The 23,386-nt window shown below is 35.0% G+C and overlaps 1 protein-coding gene across 1 annotated transcript; it reads right to left on the bottom strand.

Moving 5' to 3' along the window:
* Positions 1 to 3,102: 3,102 nt before the first annotated feature.
* LOC149221775 (chaperone protein dnaJ 8, chloroplastic-like) lies at positions 3,103 to 4,495 on the bottom strand. Its single transcript, XM_089383031.1, has 3 exons — positions 3,999 to 4,495; positions 3,657 to 3,725; positions 3,103 to 3,315 (listed from the first exon to the last, which is right to left on the bottom strand). The coding sequence occupies exons 1-3, from the start codon at positions 4,221 to 4,223 to the stop codon at positions 3,154 to 3,156; spliced, it is 456 nt and encodes a 151-aa protein (XP_089239157.1). The 5' UTR covers positions 4,224 to 4,495; the 3' UTR covers positions 3,103 to 3,153.
* Positions 4,496 to 23,386: the final 18,891 nt, after the last annotated feature.

Raw genomic sequence — 23,386 nt, 5'->3', positions numbered from 1 at the left:
TATAACTTTTTGTGGAATCTTATAATATAGATTTACAATGGTCCATGAATATCTTTGTGAACCAAACACTTGATTTGTTTGCTACTCATTGTTCCTTCCTTCCTAAATTGTTTTGTGATTATGCCATCCATTAATAGCCTAAATTTTCATAAAACTCCATGCTTACAAAATTATCATTCAACCATTCATCTATCAATACTTTTTCCATCTAACTAGGTGCACATACATTAGGGTTCCTTAAACATTCTATGCTACAATTCAAGATTACTTAAACTTATTTGGTATCACTTGCAAAATTGGAATATTAAGATTACCAAACTTAACAAACAACGCTTGCACTGCTTATCCAATAAGCTTATAGCCATGCCCTCTATTACTATAGAGCAACTTATACCAATTTCCTCACATTACTCATGAACAACTCCCTTCTAATACCCACCCTCCAACGCACATATTTTGAATGAAATTCAATTTACATTTCGAAAACAACCACCTTCTTATGAGTGTCCTAAGAACTAGACCCTACTAATTGATGCATATTTATGATGAGAACATTTTTCCTAAAACACAATCCATTCTTGTGGATTCGTGTTATGTATTACACATCTTTTACATGAATTTCACCATTTTATTTTTTTTCATGAAATTCACCTTACATTCCAAAAACAACAAAGCATATCTATTATGAGAACAATGACCATAAAATACAATGCAATCATGTCGAGTCATGTGATGTATAAAACCTAAATCCAAATTCTCTTCTTATATTCCCAGCCTAGTAATCCGCAAATTTCGCTGACTAACATTGACATGCTTACATTTTTAGATATCACTCTTCTTTCCTCCGGATAACACTACTAGGTCATCATTTCTGATACCTGAATATAATATTATTTTCTTATCCCTTCCTCGAGTAAACAAGTTTGTCATGTAATCAAGAATCTATGTTTATGCTTGATTGCTCAATGTCCCACTTAAATTGTCAAATTACCAACACAATCTAAACAAAAATGTTCACATAAAATCTTCATCCAAGCTTACTTAGCACCTACTCCATCTACTTGGTTTGTTAAACACAAATCTAAATTGCTTGCAAGATTATTGCTGCAATCATCCTATGTCATTACACATAAGAGGTTTTTTTCTCGTGTAGAGTCTAAATGTTGTATTTTTTGTATCCATGTCTTAACAAGGGTGTTCCAAGTTGCTCTTGCTTTTCAGCCTATGTCATTACACATAAGAGGTTTTTTCTCGTGTAGAGTCTAAATGTTGTGTTTTTTGTATCCATGTCTTATCAAGGGTGTTCCAAGTTGCTCTTTCTTTTCACCACTGCAACCTACAACACCAATGTTTCTTTAATCATAGGACAAAACATGTGATACTAACTTTGAAGCAACACTAGCTGAAGCTTTTGAATCTCTCTATTTCTACTTTCATACTACATTCAATTTAGAGGGCATAAAAAATATCCGCCAACATATCCTGATGAATTCTTATGTAAGAAGATATTTTCATTTCGTTGTTTCCAAGGATAGAAACAAAACTTTTCAATTACAAGTTAATCAGTGATGTTGATTTCCATTCATACGCAACCCCATCAATAACCCACTCATTAGGTTCAGAGATAAAAACTACCAGTGACCATTGATTCACACAAAACTCTAGTCATTCAATAGTTGTGTAACACTGGTTATGCATCATTCATTCACAATATGCATTACTAGGGTAAACCATCAAATTCCAGCTACAGTTGTAGAGTCTAGACTATCCTCCTTTCTGATTAGGCACGCAGTCTCTCTCTCACCCTAGATATGGGCCAAAATACTTAACCCCTATACTCTCGTCTTCCTTTCCATTTACACCCATCATCTTCAACTTTGATTCCATACAAGGAATTCAAAATTTCTTCAATTTCAAATTCAAGGGTTTCAGATGGTTTTCGTTTTCCTAGAATTTCCTCTAGAGCAATCTCTGCTAGACTAACTACCTGCTTAACAACATTGTTCACTCAAACCCTAAAGAGTCATATGTATTCAATAAATTTCCACTTGATCGTAAATCATCAATGTAGACCAGAAAATGCAATCAGTGAAATCCTGTGGTTTTCATGAGACTGGAATCAAAGGTTTTAAATCCACTCTAAAAGGCTAATATGAATCTTTTTGAAATTCCTGATAGCCTTCCCATTGTTGGCTACTCTTCCCCTCAACATCTCTAAATTGGGCACTTCACCCACTCTAATTACCCTCTTCAACTTTGCTGGTATTGAACAGTTCAGATCTATCTTGTCACAAGACCTGGGCATCAATGCTCCACTCATGGCTACACAATTAAAGAATAAAACATAATTTGTCCGGCCCCCATAGTTGGGAGTAATAATTTATAAAGCAAATAATTCAGACTAATTGAAATTGAATATTTCTTAGTTAACATTTTTCTATACACAGTTAAAATAAAATAAAATTATATAATGTGTGACTTCCAAAGCCTTTGGTCCAATATATCTAGTTCATATATGAAACCTATAAAATCAACATTAATGGTTAAAGATCATTTTATTCCTGCAAATAAAGACAGGGATTGCCAATAGTTCTAGCCAATCTTGTTTCAACAATGTTTCGTTTAGGATGATAAACCATAGAAAAGCATATCATGGAATGAAAAAACAACATTTTATCTCAATTACCAAAGATACTCTGATTCAAAATAATGGTTTACTCTGATTGAGTACCATTACAATTACAACCAGAATGGTTAGGAGCTCCTCTTTTCAGAGCAGATCCCCATAACATTGACATGATAGTGACAGAAAGAGATACCAAAGGTATGCACTAGTAATTGAGAAATTAATCAGAACCCATGAGCAAAGCAAATGACTCATTAAGACCTCAAAAAGTTGTTCCAACAACTGGGTCAAGAAGTCCTTTGTGCTGTGGGAGACAAGGCAGGAGAAATAAAAATCAGCTGTACAAGTAGAAAAGTATATCATATTTACAAGAGGCGAATGAAGAAACTCTATGAGCTTTCTAATGCAATTGTTAGGGTGACAAAAGCAAGGGTTTCATAGGCAGCCCATGAATGGGGATGGCCATGGAGAGGCCATATTTGTTTACAAGTAAACTGACATGGATACAGTTTATGATGAAGATCTGATCAGGCATAAATGTTAATGTGAGAGGAATAATCAAGGGTTCCAGCTCCTTCCCATCCCATCCATTCTTCCCAAGAATCGTCATCGTCTCCCATCAATTCCTCCACATAGTAATCGGCATGACAGTTTTGATGCTTTGCCTTTTCCAAACAGGACATCACGGTCTGAACATTCATCATTAACATAACCTATCAGAGCTATGGGCATGTTTATACAGTTACAAGCTGAAAATGCATTTACCGACCAATTGTTATTTTTTCCAATGAAAGAATCCTTAGAGGATCCCAGGGACACTTCCCTAAATTCATGAATGGCGTCCATAGCGTCCATATTAAACCAATAGATAGTAAATAAATAGGAGTAAATCCAATCCAAGTGAAAAAATAAGACAGGGCAGTACTTAAGCATGCATCCAGTCCAAGTGGAAATTTAGACAGGGCGGTACTTAAACAGACTAAGCAATCCCCTGAGGCTTACAAAAATTATTCACAGGCGGGCAAGTTACCTCGTAAGCTTGATTGATCTTCTGAAACTGAATCCCACAGTTATTTCCTTTGCAAACATCAGGATGATACTGCAACCAGATTAAATACACATATGACTTCAATATGATTTTCATCCAAACTAAATTATTGAAAATGGATTTGTGATTTTTGAAACATCTCTATGACCTGTGACATGATCAGAAGATATTTTTTCTCAAAAACATTCTTCAACATAAAACCTCGAATTTCAAATTTCTCTCTGAACTATAGCATGCTCTTTTGCTTCAGACAGGGAAGAATTCCTACTAAAAATATCTGGGGCTGAAAGTAAGAGAAATTATTTCAAGTGGGAAAATCCACACCTCCAATGCAAGGCTACGGTAGGCTTTCTTGACATCTTTCTCAGAAGCCCCAGGGCTCAATCTCAGAGTCTCGTACTCCTCTTTTATCCCAGGGAAAGCAACAGAGGCCATCACTGTTACATTCCTCCTGCCTCCCAAATTTTTCTTCTCTCCAGTCTTTCTTCTCAAGAATGAGTTACCGCTAGCACCAACAAGCCTTCCAAGTCTGAGAGCCATGATCGACATGATCGATAACAAAAACACCCTGCTGACCTACAAACAGAGCTTGAAGCCCAGCTGCAAACCAATCTAATCCTGCGGCACGAAATCCAGCTACTCTCCTTCGGAAAAACCACAGATGTGGGTATCAGAGCACAAGAGGAAAATGAGATGAGAGGGACCTATAAGAGAAGAATGCATACATCAAAGTTACTGTGGGCAGGTGCAAGTCTATGAAAGGACCCAAACCCACCTTGGAAAACCACTTCCTATTCTGGTTTTAGAGCAGCCCACCATTTGGGAGTACGCCTATCGTACTACTTTCATTAAAAAAAATAGAAAAATTGTAACCAATGGCACCACTTCCATTGAAAAGATCAAAGAATTGTGGCCAATGAAACACACCACCACTATTGCAAGCAACGTCAAAATGAGAATGGGCTTAGATTTTTAGGCATTAACTGCTAATGCACCACTAAATTCTGATTGTTATCCGGGATTTGTTTTGCCTGCTGTAATTCAGCCTAACCCTTTACGCATTCTACTCCTACAAATTTGGATAATTCACGGTTGCCCGCTTTCCAACTAGATCTGGCCACCTGGACGCTCTGGCCTGGCTTCAAAGTTTACTCTTAATCAAGCTTGTCCTATGGTTTCGGTACACGTAGCCGGTCTGAGGAACTCTGCTTTCACACGTGGTAAAGTCAAGATATTGCTTGCATCTCATGAAACACGTTGAAATGTCCACAGCTGTCAATAATGAGTTGGCTGTTGGTACTAATATCTAAAGGAGCGAGTCCCATAACGATGTTTTTTGGATCCCACCTAGGTGGTAGGTATTTGTGAGTGGGAATATATCCCACATTTAGGAAGCAATTATTGAGGAGCGAGGTGGGGCTACATCTTATTGGCTATCTATTTCCCTTTTATATAAAGGAGAGGGGAACATTGAAAAATTTTCACATAAGATTAGGTTGGTGATATGATGTGATGGAGTAACTACCTTTCTTTATTCAACTTCTCCATAGGGTGGTTTAATCCTTAGCATTATTAACATGTAGTCAACTACTTGCTCTCATATGACATTTGAACAAACTACCTACTCTCCACCAAATCTTTTGAGGTTGACCTATGAATAAAAGTAAAAATGTCTTTTTGGGGTGATATATTTAATATTAATAAATATAATAAAAAATTATTATGCCATGCAATTTTTATTATTTTAATGTTAAAGATCAATCAACTAATGTTATTCAATAACTAACAGTGTATTATAGCATTTTTCATCTCAAAATGTGCCATTATGATAATGAAAATGAAAACACCTAATCAAATCTAATTTAACAACCACTATAATAATAATGTTACTTTATAATGAGTTGCCTTATATATAACATTTTTAAACAATCAATCAAATATAATTTAGTAACCACTATGATAACAATCTCAATTTAAAATTGGTTGTTGAATAATCACAACATTTTAAAGTTTTTATTATTTAATCACTGAATTATGCTACAACCAACATCCTTGAAATATCCTTAAGTATTAGAAATAACTTAAATATGATCTCGAAGCATTCCTAAGTAGTAGAAATAACTTAAATATGACCTTGAAACATTCCTGAGTAGTATAAATAAATAACTTAAATACATTTCATTATAGTAACGCATTGACTGACTTTTTATTAAAGAAAATCATTTTATTATTTAAGAATAAGAGAGAGTTTATTTTAAAAAATAAGAGTTATAACCCTATAGACTTTTTTAGTGTTGAAGTTTTCCATTTGTTATTTAATATTTTTGTAGATATACAAACTTGATGTCTTTCTTTTTAAAATAAAATTTTAATTACTCATAAGAAAATTATTAATAATATTGCTTTTGAAATTTTTATTTTATATTTATATATAACCATTTTATCGATGTATTATATAGTTTTTAGATAAAATATATTATTCAAATATTTTTTTTTATTGTAATAATATAAATGATAAAGACACTAATATTTTATACCATTTTAGATTGAATAGAATTAATTTAGATTCATTTTAACCTTGGATCTAAGCGTTGAAAGGGATCAAATCTCTTGAGGTGCAAGCCTCTTTTCTGAGTGTAAAATTAGAGGAAATGTTTACACCTCGAGAGATTTGATCCCTCTCGGCGCTTGATAGATCCAGAGTTAAGATGGATCTAGGTTGGTTTCAGTCATGTGTAACCAAAGAAAATCTAACGATATGATTAATTTTATCAATAATAAGTAAATTCATTTTAACATTAATATAATCATTTTAAATACGCTAAATATATCTCATATTAATCTGGTCATTTTAATTTTAAATTTGCATAGTTACCTTAGTTTGTTGAGATGATAAATATTGTTAATAACTTTAATGATGAAAAATGATTAGATAAAAATTTGCAATCCAAAGTGACAATGCAATAGTGTTGAATGATAGAAACTCTCAATAATAAGAATATAGTCAATTACAAATAGTCTTCATTGTGATTAATCTCAGACTATTTCCTTCTTTTGTTCTTATTGTCACCCTTGTTACTTTTGTCATTTTTTCATATCGATTATATGAAAATGACAGGTTAAATCATAAACCATTTAAACATTTAGCTCGACTATTGTAGTAAACATCATACCTTGTCTCTCTTTCTCTCCAATATTAATAGGTTGAATTACCATAACATAAAATCAATGTACATTGTCAATATTTTTTGTGCTTACACTGAAATCAATGCACAATGTTAATCCAATCGCTTTAAAATTAATGTACCATCATACATCCGATTACATCAAATCAGAAATCAACATCTACACTGAAATCAATGCATCTAATGCAAGCAATCAAATAAGATTAGAAAATAATATTTACACTGAAATCAATGCATCTAGTGCAAGTAAGCAAATAGGATTATAAACCAACATCTACACTAAAATCAATGCATCTAGTGCAAGTAAGAAAATAGAATTATAAACCAACATCTACACTGAAGTAAATGCATCTAGTGAAAGCAATCAAATATGATTAGAAACCACCATCTATATTGAAATCAATGCATCTAGTGCAAGCAATCAAATAGGATTAGAAATCACCATCTACAGTGAAATCAATGCATTTAGTGCAAGCAATCAAATAGCATTAGAAATCATTTACATCGAAATAAATGCATCTACTACAAGCAATCAAATATTATTAGAAATAAACATCTCCATTGAAATCAATGCATCTAGTGCAAGCAATCAAATAGGATTAGAAATCACCATCTACATTGAAATCAATGCATTTAGTGCAAGAAATCAAATAGGATTATAAATCATCTACATTGAAATTGATGCATCTAGTGCAAGCAACCAAATATCATTAGAAATCAACATTTGCACTAAAATTAATGCATCTAGTGCAAGCAATCAAATGGGATTAGAAATCACCATCTACACTGAAATCAATGCATCTAGTGCAAGAAATATTTTTCCCTCTCTCCCCCCTCCATCTATATCTATATCACCCTCCATCTCTCCTTCTTTGTATCTCTATCTCAACCCCCCAAACAAACACGCTCTCTCACTCCATATCTATCAATCTCTTTGTCCCTCCCTCCCTCTTTCCATCTCTCTCTTCTCCCCTCTCTTCACTTTCAAACTATATTTCTATCTCTAACGAGAACATATACTTTATCATTGGCCTATCCAAGAGAGGGGAGAATTTTCCCCAGTTTCTTGTTGTCCCCCATGGGGTTGTAGCAGAGAGTCAAATTGCCTACTCTCAAAGATATTTTAGGCCTCATGTAGTCAACTAATAGATTTACAAGTGCGTGGTGGACAATTATGAATTTCTTCTTTTGCTGCACAGGAGGTTAGGTGCATCTTTTTATTAGTCACCACCATTGCACACTTTAGTAGTGATGGGTAGTGCATTAGTTGCACTCTTTCGTATTATGTCGATTCTTTGATTCGGGTGCCACAATGTGTTAGATGGTTTGCCATTTTTTTGAGGCAGTTTTGTATGGATTTATATAGATGTCGCACAACAATACATAGGAGGGCGAGCTTCCCTTCCTCTTGAAAGTTTTTTGGTTTATATTTTGAGAGGTTTCTAGAGATGAGGCCTACATTTAACCATTGCCCTCTTAGGACGATTACTGAGGTTCATATGCGCATGTGGGGAGATGATGCCCAAGATGGGCTTGCCGGAGTATCCAGCCAAGATTTCCACCTAGGCACTGGCATTCATGGCTAGTGAGTTTGACCATGTGTTTATCTTGTTTTCATTTCCGTACGTGGGGATTGATTAGAGACAGTGTCCCAACGCCCTCTTCACACCTATTGAGCCTCCAGATGATAGAGGTAATATTAATGTTTTCTTTAAATTAATCTAGTTTCATTTTATTTTTTAATTAATTAGAATATTAAAATTTATTCTAACACATCATTTAACTTATTTTATCAAATTGTATAATTATTGTTGTGTACTATATATTTTGTATACATCGGCACATTTGATGGGGACATGCCTCCTCCCCCAACGAATGGAGAAGATGAGGAGATAGGCAAGACCCAAGAGGGTGAGGCACATCCTCAGGGGTCATGGGCATTCGGGCCCATAGGGCTAGTTTGAGATTTTGGATGGACTACTACGACAGATTGACCATAGTTTTGGTTGAGGAGGGAGTCTTCCTTGAGAGGGATCAAGACATTAGTGTAGATCCTAGATCTGTGGATCTCTACAAGGACTGTTTGTGCAAGATGATGTCTCATATGCATCATATCATCGAAGCTAGTAGGGTATTGACAACAATGATAGATGTAAGGCATGCAACGACAGGTACGTCAGATGAGGGTGGTGATCATGATGATGAGGGTGGTGATCATGATGATGAGGGTGGTGATCATGACGATGATGACGAGGGTGGTGATCATGATGGTGATGATGAGGATGATGATCATGATGCTTCTGGTAGTACTACCCCATCGGATCGTGGTTAGGGTGTTGGTGATCCTTCTAGTAGTACACCTCCTCCTTATCGTGTGATGATCAGATGCCATAGCTTGAGGATGTACCTTATGTTTCTCCTGATATATCAACAAACCAGCCACCTCATCCTCCACCTCAAAGTTTGACAAACGTTGAGGCAGTAGTTGACCATCCATCATCTTCTGTTGCATACCAACCACCTCCTCCTCCACCTCAGAGTTCGACAAACATTGAGGAAGTAGTTGACCATCCATCATCTTCTGCTGCAGACTAGGCTGGCACTACTATGTCTATTTTATTAGGTATTTGATTGCATTTATTTGACTTGTTTGTATATATATACATATACATTGCATTTTTTGTGTTCATGTGTATGTACTTAATTTATATGTTGGTGTTGATGCGTATAATGCTAGGTCATGTTAGATATGTTCATTTAATGTGCTTGCAGATAGATGTGTATGTGATAGCAATTATTTGACATGAGATGTATATTAATTTGAGTATGTGTGTGGTGGTGATGTTAGATTACGATGTTTGTGTTTTGTTAGATGTGATCATGACGATGATGCCCTGTTAGATTAATAGATTTGTGTGCTAGCTAATGACGTTTATATGTGTTAGAGGTGTATATAATTAGATTATGGTAGTGAATTTGGATGTGTATCTTAGATGTTGTTTATGTTTGTTAGATGGTTATCGTCATAATGTTTATTTTTATGAAATAATATTTATTATAAATTATGTATTGGTGAACTTATTTCAAACTTGTATATATGAAAATGCATGCAAAACAACTTACTTTAAAAAAAATGTAAAGATATTTTTATAAATTACAAAGTTTAGTATAGTTGAAACTATGGTTGTAAAATTACAATAAATATTTTTCTATTTCTTAGATAGTTCATTCAAATTCATTCTAACTTAATTAGTAAAATATTTCAATACTCACAATGAAAAAAATAATTAAAGGTAAAATAATTTTGTTAGTTCTTAATAAGATGAAAATGTGTAACTCATTCAATTTTAAATATAAAATAGTAATAATAATAAATTATTCAAACATACAATTTAACCAATTCAATATTGGTTTATAAAATTCAATCTATTATTAAATTAAGAAAACTTGAGTTGGGATTTTTTATAATTAATTTAGATTTAATATAACTTACAAAATTCAATTTATTATTAAAGTTATGAGATTTTCAAGCTATTTAAATTTAATATTTATAACACGCTTACCAATTTAAATTAGAAATTTCTCCCTCTAAAGATGAAGATCAAGAAATGCAAAATAAGGCTTGTGAAGTTACTTGTAGTTGGGGATTTTCTCTATTGGAAGTTCTCCCTTAAAGAGGCAAGTGACATTTTTCTAGTAATAAAGATATAACATTTTGGTGTTATTTTGGTTCTTTATTTTCTATTGTACTGATTTATTTATTTTTCTTTTTAATAATAACTATGAGTTAAATAATAAAAATATCATACTATATTAGATTTAAAGTTTTGACAAATAATAAATTTGATTATTTCTTAATGAACAGCTCAAGAAATATTACTTTTTCCACATATCATGAGATAGTCTCTAAAATTCATGTTTTCACATTTCTCCTAACTAATATTACATCATGTTCACAATGATAAAGGCATGTTTACTTTAAATAATTTACTTATAAATAGATAAAAATAGATATTTATTTTACATAATCTAAATAGGAAAGAAAAATGCATCACAAATCTATTTGAAAGTCAAATAAATACATCTTAATCACCATCACATTATTTATCATTTAATTCTTAGCCATAAAATATTTATTAATTCAACTTTTATTTATAATTACCATTAAAAAGAAAAGTCAAAATTGTTCCATTATCCATGAAGAAAAAATTAAAACCTCTCATGCATCCATGTAAGCCCATTTGTTTCTCTTATGGTCCATAAAAAGATGTAATCAACATTTTATACATGCATAAGACCTCATTTTAGTTTACATAATATTGCAAGAACTGTAATTTAAATATAGTAAACATGACTTTATCTCTCATGTCAAGAATTTAATCTTATATATTAATACACAAATGTTTCATTGTTAAAGTCCTCATAGAGTTATCACTACATGATTTATATTGATTTTGACCTAAACAAGAAGAAAAAACATGTGAACTAATCAATAAACCAATAAGTATCTAAATCGAGACTAAATCTTCAATGTAGTTTCTAAATTCACTATTTTCTCATTTTGGTTACGTTCTTCTCATTTTCCTATTTGAGAAGGATTGTGACCTTGAATCCTTATTATCATAGATATTGTACACAATTGCAAATACTTAGCTTTAAATGTAAAAATGTTTCCACTGCAAAAAAGAAGTGTAAAAATGTTTGTGAATCTTACCAATTATATAAAATGCCAAGCCGAATAAAAAACAATATAATTAGCGAAATAAAGAAAACAAAAACATACAACAATAGTATAAATGATGAAATAACACAAGTACATATCACTCTATGTTGTCATCACCCTAATTATCTTCCTTGCTTGGCAAGAAAACATCGTTTTTCTCAAAAATATGTTTTGATCTAGGGTCGTGTCTTAATACGAACCATCAATCCCTATCCAACACACCTGGGTAAAAAAACACCTAGTTGAAGTGTTTTGGGGAAACATAAGGTTCCTTAGCTTCATGCCACATCTTTCTAGAGTTGATAGATATCAACCCACTATTGCGACCTTCTTTTACATTATTTCGATCAAAGGTGTCCCGATAACACATTGGAATGAAGAGAAGTCCACTTGAATGATCTCTTGTATATTTCCAACGTAACCTAACATCCCTTGCATTAGGTTTTGATCGCATGGCTAGCACAACTAGATTGGTTGAATTTGACTTCCACTCCACAATCTTGTGTCATTCATGCATCATCAACATCCTCTGTGCAAAAATGATGTTCATATGCCCACATAGATGGGAACAAATACACCTAATAAAAAGTGAAAAAAATCACAATGTCATGTGTCTAATAACCGAACATAAATATATATATATATATAGATGTTACAATTCAAAGGTGTAGCATGAAGTTAAAAATGTACAGAAAAAAATTATAATTACCTAGTTGTGCACCCAATCACTATGTTTAGTGCATCCTCTTCAGCATGCGGGTAACGACCATATGCACCATATTTCTCTCTGACTTGAGTTAGTTGATGAAATCAATCAAACATACATATATAGTATGTATGAGATCAAAATATGCATTAGTATGAAGTTCAATGTGAATAGATACTATGTAGAATTTTGACAAATGATAAGCCACTTACTCTTTATCATGCGCATCTTTCCATTCATTTCAAGAAGCTCCCCTTCTCTTTAGTCTTCATCCCTTTTTTCATCCCAAATTGTTGCACCTAGTATGTTATTCATCTGCATGATGTACTCATTGACATAATAGAAAGACTCATACGATATATACCCCTCTGCCATAGACCCCTTGGGTTTCTCCCTTTTTCGAACAAAACCTTTCAATTTCTCCATGTACCTCTCTAAGAAGAACATCCGACGGCAAGAAACCACCCCAACTAATTCAACCTCATATACTAGGTGAATTAGAAGATGAACCTGCAAGTCCATGAAACGTTCGGTAGTTCCTTCTCAAACATACAAACAATCTTAGTTATCTATTGACGCCATCATGGAATGTTAGCCATATGAATCTCCTTTGATGTGATCCAACGTACAAACGCAGGTAATTTAGATATGGAATGTTGTAGGTCTTGGGGGAAGTCATTATTCACATACCCATGCATGAGAATAGGATAATGACACTACACAATAAATAGTACATTATACAAAAATTAATTATAAAATATCCCATCACATAAAAATAAAAAATAATAATAAAATCACGTTTTTGACATACGTACTCTTAGAAGGTTCAAATGTTCATGTGATTTCAAAACTGACAAACAATCTTCCACATTGAAGCAATTTTGTAGTGAAGAACCATATCAAGAAGGCACCCTCACACTCATTATAACTTCCTTTGCCAAAGAAAGATCATCTTTATTTAAAATCCATGGGACATCACCTTCTTTGAAAGACCAAGAGGGACCAAGCTCTCCTCTAGTTTCTTGTCTTGGACAATGTTTCTTTTTAATTTTTTGAATAAATAAGATCTCTCCTAACAAACAATGTGTCACTTTATTTCGATGATATGTGCCTCCATAAAAATGATGAAACATTTTTAAATATATGCATGGGATCTAGTAAGTGGGCAATCTTAAGATGCTCCCAATGTGGGGGCTCATAAAGATAAATTTCCTTTTCATCCCAATTGGAAATTTCTAAACATAGGTGTCAAAGAATTTTGGATCATAACATAGGCTCCTCATTTGTCCTATTTTACATGTTTATTAAATTTATGAACAATTATAGGTCAGCTCCAGCAAAATGTCAACAAATTTGTGGGTTAGGTTGGCATTTCTCCAAATACTATCACACATGTATATATAATCATACATTTTCCTTTTTAGATCTTGATTGGTTGAACAAAAAGGTTCGCTGCCTGTGTAACTTTGTCCCATATCTCCACATTAGCACTCATAGATAACAATATTCTTAATTCTTCATCTGTGTGCACAGTAAGGTCCCTTTTGGTTTCTATTTTTGATGGAGCAACCTCTGCTAGTACACCTTTTACCACAAAGATGTTTTTGTTGGATAGAAATCTCCAGAGGAGTCTTACACCAAACATATTAATGGATATTGTGTATCACAATAATAAGAATTAACATATGAAGATGTGCAAACCCTAAACTATGTGCATTCAATCCATTACTTTTTCTTTCATGGCAGATTTCGTTCTGCATAGTAGATGTGTTGTGGCTCTTGAGAGTGTTCGCATAAAAAATTCTAAGGCCAAACCTGGATTCTCGTGTGTCATGGAAATTCAACATATTCCTTGTTCACCTAAGAACTACTTGTAACTCATCGTAGGGTACTCATTTACAATCTCACTCATCCCACTTAACAAGTTACCAAGACAAGGCTCATTACATCCATCCTTGGTCTAAAACAATTAAGCAACACAATTTACATCTTGACATGCCATAGCACCTGACATGTCTTAGAATGCCTTGGCACTATATGGCATGCGTTAACATCCCCTACATTCCTCGGCATGCTTTGATACTCCCTAGCACACCGTGGCACTTCCTGACATGCCTTGGTAGTTTAGCATACCTTGGCATTGCCTAGCATATAACGTTGTCACTTCCTCCTTAACACACCTAGAACTCATTGAAACTTCCTCTCACACACTCTTATTAATTAATTTCCATGCATTTTGAACTAGTGCTTCCTTATGTTTCCTTGACACCCCCTAACACTCCCTATCTCACACTAGCACCTGACACATCTTGGCCTACCGCCTTAACACTCTATAATTCCTTGGCACTACATAGTATACCTTGTCACTCTCTCCTTAGCACACCTAGACATCACTAACACTCTTGGTCAAAAACTCTTATTCATTCATTTCCATGCATTTTTACCTAGTTCTCCCTTGTGTTTCCCTAGCACTCCTTATCACTCGTTGATGCGTGTTGTTACACCCTAGCACCTATGACATCTTTGCTGTCACCCTAGCCTCTAGCATGCCTTAACACTGCCTACCATACCTTGTCAATTTGTCCTTAGCACACCTAGGACTCACTTAAACTTCTAATCACAAACTCTTATTTATTCATTTCCATTCATTTTGACACAGGTCTCCCTTGTGTTTCCCTGGCACTCCCAACTAACACTTCCTTACACATGTTGGCACATCTTGGACGCATGTCACCATATAACTCTATTATTCCTTAGCATTGCCAAGCATGCCTTGTAACTCCTCCTTAACACACTTGGAACTCACTAACACTCCATGCCACACACTCTTATTCCTTCATTTCCATGCATTATGACCTAGTTCTCCCTTGTGTTTCCCTAACACTCCCTAACACTCCTTGGCACACATTGGCACACTATGGCACTTGTCACATCTTAGTAGGATTTCCTAGCACTCTATCGTCTATTGGCACTGCTTATCATACGTTTTCACTCCCTCCTTAGCACACCTATAACTTGTTAACACTCCCTATCACATGCACACATTCATTCATTTACATGTAATTGAGACGAGTCCTCCCTTGTGTTTCCTTGGCAATCCCTAGCATGTGTTGGTGCCACATACTAGAACCTAGCACAAATTGGCATGCCTTAGAACTTGGCATGTCTTGACGTGCCTAACATTGCTTGGAACTTTATAATATGTATTATCACTTCCTAAAATTCCATGCACACCTTGGCATTCCCTAGTTTTCATGCCCTCATAGATAACCTTACTTTTTTGTGACTTGGGAACCCAACCAAGTCATTGAAAAAATAGTGTTGTGCCTAGACCAAAGTCTCCCTTTGTCTCAAACTGCTTTTTCCATCCTCTTATCACAATCGTAGTCTTTCCTCTTACAAGTCCTAATATGAAATTCTCCTAACACACTTCATCCATGGGACACCTAGAATTCACTGACACTCCCTGGCATAATCTCTTATTCATTCATTTCCATGCACTTTGACCTAATTCTCCCTTATGATTCATTGACACTCCCAAACACTCCTTGACATGCATTGGCACTATCTATAATATGTCAGCATGCCTTTTCATTCCTTGGCATGCCATGGCACTCCTTAATTATTGTTCCCTCATAACTACCCTTATTTTCTTTTAGACTTTGAACCCAACCAAGTCCTGCCTCGACTACAACAACTTTACCAAGTTACATTTACTACAACTAGACTATGCCTTGTTCCCCTAATGGACTATAAATAATCTTAGGCTTCTCATGTCCAATATTAACTCATCCCACTTAACAAGTTACCATGTTAAGACTCACATCCAACAGTGCCCGTAAAACAGCTAAGAAACATAGCTTACATCTTCACATGCCACAACATATGGCACGTATAACAATCCATTGGCACTACATGGCACACAATATCATCCCCTGCATTTTTTGGCATGATTTTCCACTCCCTAACAAACCCTACCACTCCCTAACATGCCTTGACACTCTAGCATGCCTTGGCACTGCCTAGAATATACCCTTGTCACTCCCTCCTTAACACAATTGGAACTTGCTGACACTCCCTATCACACACTCTTATCTATTCATTTCCATGCAATTTGAACTAGTTCTCCCTTGTGTTCTCATGGAACTCCCTAACACACATTGGCACACCCTAGGGCTTGGCACATCTTGGCATGTCACCCTGGCACTCTAGCATTCCTTGGAACTACCTAGTATACCTTGTCACTTCCTCTTTAACACACCTAGAATTCACTGACAATCCTTGTCACACACTCTTATTCATTCATTTCCATGCATTTGAAACTAGTGCTCCCTTGTTTTTCCCTAGCACTCCATAACTCTCCCTGGCATGCATTGGCACACCTTAGCACCTAGCACATCTTGTCATGTTTCCCTGGCCTCTAGAATGCCTTAGCAATGCCTAGCATACCTTGTCACTCCCTCCTTAGCACACCCTGAAATCACTAACACTTGCTGTCACAAACTCTTAATCGTTCATTTTCATGCATTATTTTCACCTAGTGCTCCCTTGTATTTCCCTAACGCTCCCTAACACTTCCTAGCACTATTTGGCGCACCTTGGCACCTATCACATATTGTCTGAATGTCGCTCTAGCACGCTAGAATGAATTAGCGCTGCTTAGCATACCATGTCACTCCCCTCTTACCACACCTGGAACTCATTGACACTCCCTGTCACACACTCTTATTCATTCATTTCCATGCATTTTGACCTAGTTCTCCCTTGTGTTCCCCTGACACTCACTAACACTCACCACACACTGGCACACCTAACTGCAATGAGTTTCACTAACAGTCAATCCAAAAATCCTTCCAGAGTCTAGCTAGTTACTTGTTCTTCACTAAGATATTAGGGTTAAGTTTATTGTATAGTGTTCAATGTGAAAATATTACTAGGTGTTTTTATCGCATAGAGTAAGTATGATCTTCCCCATGTACACAAGGATAACTGAGAAGTGTTTCCCATAATCATGCAAGTGGAACTTCAACATGTACATCAGGGTAACCACAAAATATTTATCATATTTACACAATGCAAGGTGATAGGAAAATATTTACATTATATACGTGAATGTACTAAGATCAGGACCATTAGAATCATATCTACATATTTACCACAAGACGAGGGTCATTACAACCCCTTAAAAATAGCAATAGGCCTTCCTCTTTTGCAGCTCTTTGACCACAAGGGTTTAATTGAAAAACACATAGTTCCTTTAAATATTTGTAGGTTGAGGCAGCCACTTCAAGCCCTTCAACTTAAAGATAATCAAATATTTGCAATTTGTTACAATAATAAGTCCACTATGCACACTTCTCATCTTAGAGTTGGGTAGAGAGGGAGAATGCTTGATTGATGCCAACCTTGTAAATGAAAAACTTTTCCTACTCATTGGTTGGACACTCCACCACTAGTTGACACCACTAACACACACCAAAAGTCCAAGATACCCATAATATGTGCCCTACACCCAAGAGCTTAGACTACACCTCCATAAAATGTACCTTCAACTTTAGATGTCCCAAAACAGTAATATCCTAACCCTAGCCTATTTGTTAGATTTTTGTAACTTTCTCCTTAACTAACATTTGTTTTTAACTATTTAATCCACTTACCATATACTCTCTCTTGTTTTCACCCACCTAGTATACAAGAACACTTATGTTTTTAGTACAACCAATTTAAGAGGCCATGTTTCTTTCTTACACTTAAATGTTTTCAATACAACCAAGTTAAGAGCATGCGTTTCCTTTTCAAATTCCAAAAGTATAACATGTCTATCTCTATAAGCTAACAACAAAATCATTGCATAAAAAAGGTAAGCTTAAAATTAAATTAAAATTAGATTATTATTATTATGATAATTACACCAAACATGGAAAAATTGTTTTCAAACACAACCATAAAAAAATTGTTAGTTTATCAAATACAACTACAAACTTATTACGCTAGCCGAGATCCATCTTAACTCAGATCTATCAAGCACCGAGAGGGATCCAATCTCTCGATGTGCAAACCTCTTTTTTGGTGCTTGATAGATCCAAGTTAAGACGGATCTAGGCTGGTTATATAATACTATATAATATCTATATTTGTATCTATGTGCCTCTTTCTTATTCCCTCTCTCTATCTCACCCCCCAAACATACACACTCTCTCTCCATATCTATCTCTCTCTCCCTCCCTCTTCCTCTCTGCCTCTCTCTCTTCTCTCTATTTCTCCTCTCTCCATCGCTCCCTTGTCACTCCCTCTCTCTCTCTACCTTTATCCCTCTATGTATTTCTTCTTCCTTCCCTCTCTCTCCCCCTCTAACTTCATCTCTCTCTCCTCTCTCTTAGTCCTCTCTCTCCCTTTCTCTCTCACCTCCCTCTGTCCCCCCCCATCACTCTCTCTCTCCTCCCTCCATCTTTGTGCCTCCCTCTCTCTCTCTTTCCCTTCTCTCCCTATCTTTATCCCCACCTATTCTCTCTCTCTCCTCCTCTCTTCTCTCCCTCTCTCTCTATCCATCTATCCCTTGTCACTCCCTCTCTCTCTCCACCTCTATCTCCCTATGCCTTAGTTCTTTCCTCCCTCTCTCTCCACCTCTATCTCCCTATTCCTTAGTTCTTTCCTCCCTCTCTCTCCCCCTCCAACTCCATATCTCTCTCCCCCACTCTCTTCTTCTCTCTCTCCCCTCTCTCTCTTCCTACCTCCTTCTCTCTGTCTCCCCCCATCACTCTCTCTCTCTCTCTCTCTCTCTCTCTCTCTCTCTCTCTCTCTCACCCTCCATCTTTGTCACTATCTCCCTCCCCCTCTCTTCCCTTCACTTTGCTTGCTATCATCACTTGGATCCTTAGTTAAGATAGATATATGTTGGTTCTTACTAATATTTGTATTATATAAATTTCACATCTTTAAATACAAAAGTATTCTAATTTTTTATTTTATTAAAACCTTAATTTAGTTTATATGGGAATAATTTTAGTAGTCATGAGGATATAGGGTTTATATATATCTCAAAACTAATTACAACCCTTTTCCTATTAGCTTCAAATAAAAAATATTATAAAATTAAATTAAATTAAAATATTCTTTATTGTGAAATAAGTTATGGTTTTTGGGCATGTGGTATTGATAAGGCATGATATTGGCCCATGGTATTGTAACAAAGCCTATTTACAAGTTAATAATATCCATGGTAAAGTGGGGGTAAATATCGATGGTTAAGAATCTTGTCATATTGTTATAAAATATTTAGATTGTGAAATAAGATATGATTTTTTGGCATGTGGTATTGATAAGCCATGGTATTAGCCCATGCTATTGTAACAAGCCTATTCACAAGTTCATAATATCAATGACAAATCGGGGTGAATATCCATGATTATATTCTTATAAAATATTTTGATTTTGAAATAAGTTATGTTTTTTGGGCATGTGATATTGATAAGTCATGGTATTGACCCATGGTACTGTAACAAAGTCTATTTCCAAGTTAATAATATCCATGGTAAAGTGAGAATGAATATCCATGGTTAAGAATATTTTCATATTATTATAAAATATTTTGATTGTGAAATAAGTTATGTTTTTAGAGCATGTGGTATTGATAAGCCATAGTATTGGCCCATGGTATTATAACAAAACCAATTTTTTACAAGTTAATAATATCCACTGTAAAGTGGGGGGTGAATAGCCATGGTTAAGAATCTTGTCATATTGTTATAAAATATTTTGGTTGTGAAATAAGTTATGGTTTTTGGGCTTGAGGTATTGATAAACCATGGTATTGGCTCATGGTATTGTAACAAAACCTATTCAAAAGTTAATAACAAAATCAAAATATAACAAATTGAATTTTATTATTTTTATTATTAATTGAGCCAACATTTAGATTTTTGCACTCATCCCCATACTTTTGACTTTTATTATTATTATTACTATTATTCTTTAACTAAGCCCATAAGCCTTCCTAATTCCAATCTTCATTTACTTTCAAAAACAAGTAGTATATTTTCACTTTTCATAGGGCAAAGGGAAAACTAGTAGATATTTTCACTTTTCACAGGGCACGAGGGAAAATGAGATTGAAAAGAGTTGTGAAATAAATTTTCACTTTTCATAAGGCGGAGGGAGGGAAAACTAGTAGCATATTTTCACTTTTCACAGGGCGGGAGGGAAAGCAAGATTGAAGAGAGTTGTGAATTAAGGTTTTACCAGTAGTAGATTGATATCGAACCCGACCATTAGATCTTCAATCCATTAATGGAGCCCAGGTATGTTTCATTTCTAACTTCGCTGCATTTCCACCCGACTTTTAGTCTTTGGGAAAACTAGTAGCATATTTTCACTTTTCATAGGGCGGGAGGGAAAACAAGGTTGAAGAGAGTTGTGAATTAAGGTTTTACCAGTAGTAGATTGATATTGAACCCCACCATTAGATCTTCAATCCATTAATGGAGCCCAGGTATGTTTCATTTCTAACCTCGCTGCATTTCCACCCCACTTTTAGTCTTCTTCCACACAAGGAGGACTGGTTCAAAATTCACTATTTTTTTCATCCTTTCTTTTAAGTTTAAGAGTATCATATTTTCACTTTTCACAGGGCGGGAGGGAAAATGAGAAAATGAGATTGAAGAGTGTTTTGAATTAAAGTTTTACTAGTAGCAGACTGATATCGAACCCCACCATTCGATCTTCAATCCATTAATGGCGCCCAAGTATGTTTCATTTCTAACTTCACTGCATTTCCACCCCACTTTTAGTCTTCTTCCACACAAGGAGGAGTACACACACCTCAGATCCCCTACCATTGGATCTTCAATCCATTAATGGTGCCTAGGTATGCTTCATTTCTAACTTCGTTGCATTTACACCCCACTTTTAGTCTTCTTCCACACAGGGAGGAGTACACACACCTCAGATCTCTGGTTCAAAATTCATTGTTTTTTTCATCCTTGCTTTTAAGTTTACGAGTAGCATATTTTCACTTTTCACAGGGCGGGAGGGAAAATGATATTGAAGAGAATTGCGAGTTAAGGTTTTAAGGAGTACATACACCTCAGATCTCTGGTTCAAAATTCACTATTTTTTTCATCCTTGCTTTTAAGTTTACAAGTAGCATAATTTCACTTTTCACAGGGTGGGAGAGAAAACGAGATTGAAGAGAGTTGTGAGTTAAGGTTTTACCTCTTCAATCCATTAATGGCACCCAGGTATGTTTCATTTCTAACCTCGTTGCATTTCCACCCCACTTTTAGTCTTCTTCCACACAAGGAGGACTGGTTCAAAATTCACTATTTTTTCATCCTTTCTTTTAAGTTTAAGAGTAGCATATTTTCACTTTTCACAGGGCGGGAGGGAAAACGAGGGAACATAGGTAAAAGCATATGCATTTTTCCTTCTTTTAAGGTTTGTCTCTATAGAGTTGATTTTACTGGGTGTACATCGTATCCATCTCAAAATTTCTCTTTAGGAAATCCTATTTTTATTCTTTCCAAGAACTCTCTGGGGAATCCCAATGGATGTTTCCCCACATTCATGGATGGCATCCCTTGTAAACCCATTGGCATTGACTAGTGCACCTCACCCAAGGGATTTCAAACAGGGCACCTGCCAGCACAAAACTAGCCAAATACCCAGTAACATTAATGAAATTCGGTTGGGCTAACCCCTTGGTCTCAATAAATCATAATCAACTACACTATTTTCCATATTAACATATTGATCCTATTTAACATTTTGTTAGAGTAACTATAACAATCCAAGTTGCACATGACGTGCATGGTGTAATGGTAGGGGCGGATGGCTGTTGCACCCCCCACCCAAGTTTGAGTCCTGCAGAGGTGATTGATGTTGTATGTTGGAAAAATGTAAAGGTCCCGCACTAGCTTACAAAAAAAAAAAAAAAAAAAAAAATCCAAGCATGTTCCTATTTTTATTTTGGTTTTTAATTCCTTATTTGGTGTGGTGACAACTTTATATGACTGTATAGATGTTTATTTTTGTCAGAGTATATGTTGAAAAGTAGATGCTCTCTTACATTCTACCTTGTCTGTTATGTATTGATGGAGTTCAGTTTCATGAGCTTTGACCAAAGAACTGTGTCAGGCATGTATACAAGGATTCTTATATCACTATTTATAAAATGAAAATTGTCCTTAAACAAGCAAAGTAGATCCTTAATGCTACATGTTTGTATCTCAGGGAACTTCCAATCCTAATAAATGAGGTGAAATTTAAGTGTTTCCAGAATCCAAATCTCAGGTTTTGTGAATTCACTCATATATGGTCCTGGAAAAGCGAAGTGAAATTTAATTATTTCCAAATCTTAAGTTCTGTGAATTCACTCATATTTGGTGTTGGAATCTTTTGAGCAAACGGGAAGAATTTCTTTTAGTTGCATTCAAATTTTCCAAAAATAATACTAAATTTCTCCCTGAAATGGCTTTGGGATTGAAAATTTTGTAAATATTTTTAGGGAAACAACCCAAAATACTTTTTCCAGATTAGAGTTTTATAACACTAGGTACTAAAACAATCTTCTATTTTCTACTGCAAATGTCTGATAGAGTCTTCCCAGAAACTAATCAGAAAATTAGGTAGATGCACTGGACGGACTAAATAATTTTTAATGAATAATCACTTAACATAAATGATATATTAGGTTGCATAAATATATAACTTAGAAGCATGAAATGAAGAAGAAACCTCAACAAGATTGACATATTCTTAATTGAGTTGACTGAGGCCAGGAATAACTTTTAGAGGGTGTTGAAAATGGCATAATTTTGTTCTGGTTGGATAGATTTAGAACTGAAAATCAGCAGTTTTCTTGCTTGCATAACTTGGGAAGATTTTTGTATCTCAAGTCTCAACCTTATTGAATAGTATGATTTATGCCTTGAAATGTTGAGATATGCTGTGATACCACTTGCTAGTAACCTAAACACTTTGGATGAAAATTTAGCTGTGAATTTTACTTGTAAAAGATATAAGTGAAAATATAGATTAATTTTCCCTTGTGTAGAATTTCCTTAAAATTCTGATACTTCTTGAATGAATAAATCCGAAAGTA

The sequence above is a fragment of the Pinus tabuliformis genome, chromosome Q (assembly GCF_031772625.1).
Source record: "Pinus tabuliformis cultivar Carrire ecotype Pingquan chromosome Q, CPIR1, whole genome shotgun sequence".
In the NCBI taxonomy this organism is placed as follows: domain Eukaryota; kingdom Viridiplantae; phylum Streptophyta; class Pinopsida; order Pinales; family Pinaceae; genus Pinus; species Pinus tabuliformis.
Note: the sequence above shows the minus strand (reverse complement) of the source record. Positions and strands in the feature narration are given on the sequence as shown.

Coding starts and splice junctions, on each gene's coding strand:
- LOC149221775 (XM_089383031.1), bottom strand. CDS start 4,223: ATGTCGATCATGGCTCTCAGACTTGGAAGGCTTGTTGGTGCTAGCGGT. Junction 3,726..3,998: donor ACCGTAGCCTTGCATTGGAG/GTGTGGATTTTC, acceptor ATCTGGTTGCAG/TATCATCCTGATGTTTGCAA. Junction 3,316..3,656: donor AGATCAATCAAGCTTACGAG/GTAACTTGCCCG, acceptor ATGAATGTTCAG/ACCGTGATGTCCTGTTTGGA.